The following is an 8,043-nucleotide window of genomic DNA, read 5'->3' as shown; positions in this document are numbered from 1 at the left end:
ATTAATATAAGTATTTTATATGTAATCATGTTATGACATAAATTTTTTTTTTTATAAAAATTCTTACGCGTACGTTGTTGAATAAAATTTATTATTCGTTTAACGTTCGTTAATTTCGTATGTATATAACGACCTTTTATTAGTACTTAGAGTTTATTCATTATACTTAAATCTTTTGTTCGGGCATTATATAGATGAAAAAATGAGGGTCGTTATAGATGTTAACCCAAATATTAGGGTTAAGGGTGTAAATGGATCGAAATTGCACCATGGGTCAAGATAACACTAGAATGGAGTTTTAGTTGGTTGACCAACTTGAGTTTGTGATTGATATTATGTATAATGTAATAGGTACGTTACATTGAAGATTTCCGAGCTTGATTATCTTTCACAATAGATTTTAAGGTGAGTGGAGTAATTATACTTATGTGTATATGACACGTTTATTTGTGGGTGTTATGGTATGAACCATCGAGCCGGTACTGCCATAACATGTGTGCGATAAGATGTGAACCACGAGCCGGTAGCATCGAGTGTGAACCACGAGCCGGTAGCACTATAAAATAAGATAAGAACCACGAGCCGGTAGCATCGAGTGTGAACCACGAGCCGGTAGCACTATAAAATAAGATGTGAACCACGAGCCGGTAGCATCGAGTGTGAACCACGAGCCGGTAGCACTATAAAAGAGTATGACTCAATTGCGTATGGTGTGAACCACGAGCCGGTAGCACCATAGCGTTTATGGTTAACCATATTGAGATTGTCGATTATTTAACATATTGTTATATATATATATATATATATATATATATATATATATATATATATATATATATATATATATATATATATACATTGTGTTTAGTATATGCTAATGCGGTTTTGTGTTAATGTACGACTTGTTAAGTGTTTTGGGTACGATGACATGCTAATTGAGTTACAAGTTCGTATGAGGTATTTGGTGAATGTGATTGCAAATAGATGAGTTATATATATGTATATGTAATTATTGCATTCACTAAGCTTTGCTTACCCTCTCGTTGTTTACCTTTTTATAGGCTCAGGTATGGACAAAGGTAAGGGCGTTTGTTTGGAGTAGAGATCCCGTCGTGTTAGGGGACGCTTTTGGAGATATTAGCTTTTGGGGTTTGACCGAGACTTGGGTAGTTTAACCCCAAACACCATGCTCGTAGGGTCGTTTGGTATTTAAACTTTTGCGGTCGAAACTCTTGTTATGTATTAAACTCGTAAAACGGCTGATGTGGGCCCCGCTTTGTAAAACTTATTTTATCTTTGAAAAGTGTTAGTTGTACATATTTGAATATGTTGTTAAAAGCGTTTTGTCTAATTATGTCGGGAAGTGGCCAATCTTTTTCACGTTTCAAGACTTTTTGGACAGACCACATAGGCGAGCCGCGCGGGGTACTGGCGCGCCGCGCCACTTGCTGAACAAATAAATTTTTTTTTTTTGATATTTTCCGCGGGTTCGATGGTGGTTTGGTTAGGTTTGGGTTGTTACATTATTTTTTAATTTTTTTTTATAAATATATATTTTTTTCAATCTATGATCACATATTGAAGAATCGGTGCATATGATAGGTGCATGTACATTCAATCTATGATCACATAAATATATATTTTGTCTCTAACGATAAAAGAAGCAACTTTCTTAAAAGGAACAACCCTTCAATGCTACCAAAAAATGTCGAAAAACATTCTTTTTTACAAAATAGATCAACTAACTTTAATGCTAAAAGAAGCTACTTTCACAAAAAGAACAACTCTTTAATGTTAGAAGTCGAAATTTTTTTTTTTTTACAAAATAGATCAAGACTTTTTTTATAACTCGTATTCAAAACGGAGCCCCCGGCGCGAATCGAGAGCTCCACAACTAGTTAAGACTAAATGTTCTAATTGGATTTTGAGCCTCTCATTGTTAGTGTTCAAGCTCCGTCACCGATCATGCTCCTTTTAAATCTTTATTCTGCATATGTAAGGAGAAGAGTTGTAATTTTTTTTTTTTTTTGAAAGGCAAAGTTTTATTAATAAACTCAAAAGTTACAATCTGGAAACAATTACAGGACAATACATAGTGCAGAATATGTAATAAATGTTTATTTACTTTTTTTTTTCGTCGAAAAGGGATAATATATTGATAACCATTGATACCTTCATCAAAATAATGAATGATAACAATGCAAAAACAAATACAATTGTGGATCGACAACTCAATCATGCAAAGCTAAAAAACAATTGAAAGAACTTGTAAGAAAATACATAAAACTAGAGACATACATATGTGGATTGGATCCCATATCTACGATTGAAACCCGTGGCAAAAGTACAAATTGGTAGACCAAAGGAAGACCCTTAACTTGAAATTGCGAACTATGGCCAATCGACACTTGAACTCTCCGTTTAAAATTGTCGTTTCTTGTAACTTTCTACCTTCAGAATTGCAATTTGTATATAAACATCGATTGATTTTGCCAACTCCAAGTGACTTAGCCTAACTTAAAAAGAGAAACCCAAATTGATTGGGCTCAAGGGCCCAGCCCACACTTGATATTGAAGAATTCAACATCACAACATGAAATTGAGGCTGAAAAAACACACGAAACAAAAAACCTAAAGGAGAAAACCTCACATCGGTTGAATCGATTCAGTCGAATGGCCCCTTTTTTCTACAAAAAGAAACCGATCATATTGGAATATATACTATAGTCATGAAGAACTCCTTAGGAAAGAGAGGAACAGCGTACGAGAGGCAAAGCAGGCGAATTGGAGGAAGGAGAAATTGAAATACGCAGTTTAAATGAAAGGTAGATGAGGTCGTTGAAATTGATTGAACAAGATACAGTAGCAGAAATTGAAGAGTGAAACGATTTGGAAGTGAAGGAAGATATAGGGAAATGATGGAAGATTCGCTTAGAAAGGGAAAAGAATTTGGGAAGGACAAAAAAAAGGAAAATGCAAAATGAACTTCAAATTTGGATTACTTCTAAATTGATTGGAGATTCAAGGTAAAGATTAAGAAAAAGGAATTTTGATTGGGTTGGATTAGGTTTTGAAATAGCTTTAACCATTATTTCTTGTGTTGCTAGGATTTGGATTTGGTGTGAGTTGAATTGTTCCACTAGGCGATTCTCATAGCTTTGGAGAATCCTCGTCTACTATATCTTGCATCATGTAGCAAAAATTTTGCATCTCCTCTTTGTAAGTTCAAATGTTTATTTACTTATACGTACATGTTTATTTACTTTATATAGTGTCAGTTATTTTTGAAAAAAAATATGTAATAAATGAAACTGGTTCATTTCTCGTTTTGTTATAGGATAAAGTGTTAGACGTGACGTTGTGAGAAAATGATGGCCCATCCACTTTCATTTAGCTATTTTGTATTTTGTATCTAAGTTGGAATTTTCCAATTAGTCAAAAAGCCTAGTACTCGCACCATATCGTTAACCAATGTTGACCGTTCAAACTATATATTATTACCTTACCCTATATACTAATATGCATGGGCAAAATCGTAGTTTCAGTTTTATCCGAATGTCGTTTTGAGTTTGCGTTTACACTACACCCAGCCCCTCAAATTCGGCTTCATATACAAAACGACCCCCAACTTTCTACTTTTTAGGGGTAAAAAGCGTAAATATATAATTTAAAAAAAACAAAAGAAAATGATTCCACCCGTATTTTTAACGGGCCCTATCTTCTAGCTCGTTCCGAGTTAAATTTTTCCGAGACCACCGTTCAACTCGAAAAAAATCAGACGGACACAACGGGACTAACTATGCGCGAAACGGACATCGTTAAAAAAACACTAAATAACGAGCCCTATAGTTTTATCCGAATGTCGTTTTGAGTTTGCGTTCACACTACACCCAGCCCCTCAAATTCGGCTTCATATACAAAACGACCCCCAACTTTCTACTTTTTTAGGGTAAAAAGCGTAAATATATAATTTAAAAAAAAACAAAAGAAAATGATTCCACCCGTATTTTTAACGGGCCTTATCTTCTCGCTCGTTCCGAGTTAAATTTTTCCGAGACCACCGTTCAACTCGAAAAAAGCAGACGGACACAACGGGACTAACTATGCGCGAAACGGACATCGTTAAAAAACACTAAATAACGAGCCATATATTCTCGCTCGGTGCGAGCTAAATTTTTCCGAGACCACCGTTCAACTCGATATTATTTTACGAACACAACGCGACTAACTATACGCGAAACGGACATCGTCAAAAAAACACTAAATATTTCAAGCTATATTTCATACATATACGTACACGTCTAACAAACAACCCAACCTACTAGATATATTAGGTACCAAACAACGTATATACAAATATGACCGCGCGTTGAACACAACCGCAACAACCCGCCGTCGAATTTTTTCTAGTTATCTATCTATCTATATCTAAATAAATTACTGGTCCATTTCAGTTTCAATATCTCGTACACTTGTAATCTTCAAGCTAGCAAAACTCTACAAAAATGGCTTTACAATATCCAAAGCAACTTCACTTTCTTGTTATACCTTTAGGGTCACCAGGTCATTTTATCCCCACTATTGATATAGCCAAGTTACTAGCACAACATGGTGTTCAAGTCACAATAATCTCTACCCCAGTTAACACTATCAGATTTGGATCAATCCTTGATCAAGCAATTCAATCAGGTCTTGCAATCACTTTTCTCGATTTCCCAATTCGATACACGGAGTTTGGCTTACCAGAAGGCTGCGAATGCGTTGATGATCTCCCTAATTTGAGCTATGCAAAGGCACTTATGGAGGGCTATGCATCAATACAAATACTAGTTGAACAACATATCGAAAAGCTTGAACGAAAGCCCGATTGTATAGTTTCGGATTCGTTTATGTTATGGGCTGGTGAAACAGCAAAAAAGTTTAAGATTCCGAGAGTTATTTTCGATGGAATGAATTGCTTCACTCAGATGTGTAACCATATGTTATACGTCTCAAAAGTGTATGAAAGTGTAGGTGATTCGGACACGTTTGTTGTCCCTGGTTTGCCTGATTGTATCGAACTAAAAAAATCGCAACTGCCTTTTATGTTCAATCCCGGAGCGAGACATCGAGGCGATTTTCATGAAAAGCTGCGAGTATCTGAAGCCGAAGCGTATGGAGTTGTTGTAAACAGTTTTCAGGAATTGGAACAAGAATATGCAAATGAATACAAGAAAATTAAAGGAGATAAAGTTTGGTGCATAGGGCCATTATCACTATGTTATAAAGATGCATCAGAGAAGGTGCAGAGGGGTAATAAGTCTTCAATTAAAGAAAACGAATGCCTAGAGTGGCTAGAATCTCAAGAAACGGGCTCGGTGATTTATGCGTGTTTGGGAAGCATAAGTCGGATTGAACCTGATCAGTTAGTGGAACTAGCTTTAGCTTTAGAAGCGTGTAAAAAGCCGTTCATTTGGGTCGTTCGAGCGGGTCATAAGTCTGAGAAAATAGAGAAATGGATAGATGAAAATGGGTTTGAAGAGAGAACGAAAGATAGAGGTTTATTGATCCGTGGGTGGGCTCCACAACTCCTAGTTTTGTCGCACCCTGCGATTGGAGGGTTCTTGACTCACTGTGGTTGGAACTCGATACTAGAAGGGATTTGTGCTGGTGTCTCAATGGTGACGTGGCCTCAATTTCAGGAACAGTTTTATAATGAGAAGTTTGTTGTACAAGTGTTGAAAATTGGAGTTAGTGTTGGGGCTCAAAATGTGGTTCATTTGGGTGAAGAAGAGAAGTTTGGAGTAGTCGTCAAGAGTGAGGAATTTAAGAAAGCGATCGAGATTTTAATGGAAGAAGGGGAGGAAAGGGAAGATAGACAAAAAAGAGCAATAGAACTCGGTATTTTGGCACGTAAATCGATAGAAGATGGAGGATCGTCTCATGAGAATATGAGACGGTTAATTGAAGATATTAGGAACCAAACCAGTATTAGAGAAGTTTAATTGATTTTGATTCACTCTTGCTAATTTGAACTTGTACTTTACGTGATTTATGTATTTAATTGCAATTTAATAAAAATGCAAATAACATTTTTGATTTTTACAGATCATGAAACTCACTAGTCACTAGAAAATATCTTTCACGTGATGGATATTAAAAGATCACACCGCCTGTTCAATAAAAAAAATGTCTCCTAAAAATCTTTTGATGTGTTTAATATAAACAAGCTAAGTGGTCATGCGCTCTGCCATACGAGAAGCATTTTGGAGTACTAGTAACACATATACGCTTGATCTCATTAGTGATTTAGTGATGAATAGTTCCTTTTATAGAACCTGTAGTATCGTAAAGTAACATATAAGTAACCAAATATTAATAACGCATAATTAAAAGCAAATCATAGCATATTGAGGATCTTACTTTTAACACTACTAATTGATCACGCAGTGCGTTTGGAACACAAGACATGATAACAGCAAAAACCTTATCGATTTTGCATTTTTTTCAGACAACGAGGTATTGCTCCTAAATTCGAGTCCCCAACACTCAAAAAACACAAACTCAAAGTCCTGGGTTGATCTCGGATGTTCACTATAAATTCACCCTTGCTTCTACGACAAAGAGCAACCTCGCGAATACCCGTCGAACCTAGAATATTGTATCTAAGTGCAATACTCGTTATGACATTCTGGAACTGGCAGTGGCGGGGGAGGTGGTGGCGGGGTGCTTTTATGCTTCGAGGTTGAGATTTGAGATGAGCTTTCAGAGATTGGAAACAGTCACGGAGATCATTTTAGGACATATTTGCAAGAAAATCCCAATCGTTTTCCATTTTTAGTGTACCTTATATATTACGTAGTATTAAGTTTGAATGAAATATATTCTTGTTCTTTTTTGCATAGGACACACTTTTAAAGACATAAAATAAGATATTGAAAATCTAAAAAATTTAAGGAAATCTGATCGTTAAAACATGAACTTATCCTTGGGCAACACGCATCGCGCACAGACCATCACGCATGGTATGTTTTGGTCTGTGCGTGATGCGTGTTACGCTAGAAGTTTAAGCAGTATCCAAGAAAACCTCGATAACACGTGCATGTTTGCCTTGGTTCTCGTTGACCACGCATCACGCACCAACTTACACGCATCATGCGTGGTGCATGTTTAGAGGCATTATTGCAATATTCAAATTTTAAACGCATATTGTCAAACAATTCCGGAATTATGGGCATTTTGACCAATTTCCCAAATATTTATTTGGGAAAATTAATTGAAAACGCATCGAACTTTCACCATATTTCTTTTGTATGCATCTAACTTTCGGATCTCCTATTGTATGCATTCAACTTTCTTTTCTTTTTTTTTTTTTTTTTTTGAAAAACAAGTAAAACTTTATTGATATAACGGAATATTACAAGGCCTTATGATAACTCCTAAATTATACATGTTTTTGAATACATTTTAAGGAGTTATCTTAGTATTTTAAAGGCATTTTAATCCTAAAACACACTAAAATGGGTAAAATGGGGAAAAAGCTAATTCTAATGATTTTATCAAAGTTATGTATCAAACATGATCAAAATCAAGGAACACTGCAGAAAAGGCTACGAAGCCGCCGGCTTTGGAGTGAATATACCAGAATGTTCTAGAATTGTCCGCAGAATTGGATGAACTTGTTGATCATTTGGTATCAGAGCTCCCAGGGAGTGATATTACATCACTATATTGATCCAGAGATGGAAGATTACAGAATCTGATCACATTCGGTTAGATTGAATCAGATTCGGTAACATCGAATTTGATAATCTGACGTTCAGATTCTTGTGATAAGTTCAGCGAAGGTTTATTAAATTGATTAGAAAGAGTTTCGATCATCATTACAGCTTTTTAACAACAATTATGGATAATCAAGTTGATTTTTAGAGTTCGTGGCTAAAACTCTCGGTATTCATCAATTCCAGCTTGATTCTGTGTGTTAGTGAAGGTTAGTGGATTCAATTGTGATAGTAAGGTGTTTAATCACATTGTTGACGGTTCAATTTCTTTAATTCTTCAAGT

General features: G+C 35.7%; 1 protein-coding gene across 1 annotated transcript; it reads left to right on the top strand.

The window, feature by feature from the left end:
* The first annotated feature begins 4,461 nt into the window (after positions 1–4,461).
* On the top strand, positions 4,462–6,086 carry LOC139865015 (UDP-glycosyltransferase 73C4-like). The gene has a single exon (XM_071853571.1). The coding sequence runs from the start codon at positions 4,506–4,508 to the stop codon at positions 5,982–5,984; it is 1,479 nt and encodes a 492-aa protein (XP_071709672.1). The 5' UTR covers positions 4,462–4,505; the 3' UTR covers positions 5,985–6,086.
* The last annotated feature ends 1,957 nt before the right edge of the window (positions 6,087–8,043 follow it).

This window comes from Rutidosis leptorrhynchoides, chromosome 1 (genome assembly GCF_046630445.1).
Source record: "Rutidosis leptorrhynchoides isolate AG116_Rl617_1_P2 chromosome 1, CSIRO_AGI_Rlap_v1, whole genome shotgun sequence".
NCBI lineage: Eukaryota > Viridiplantae > Streptophyta > Magnoliopsida > Asterales > Asteraceae > Rutidosis > Rutidosis leptorrhynchoides.
The sequence above is the reverse complement of the archived record's forward strand: the minus strand, read 5'-3'. Positions and strand labels throughout refer to the sequence as shown.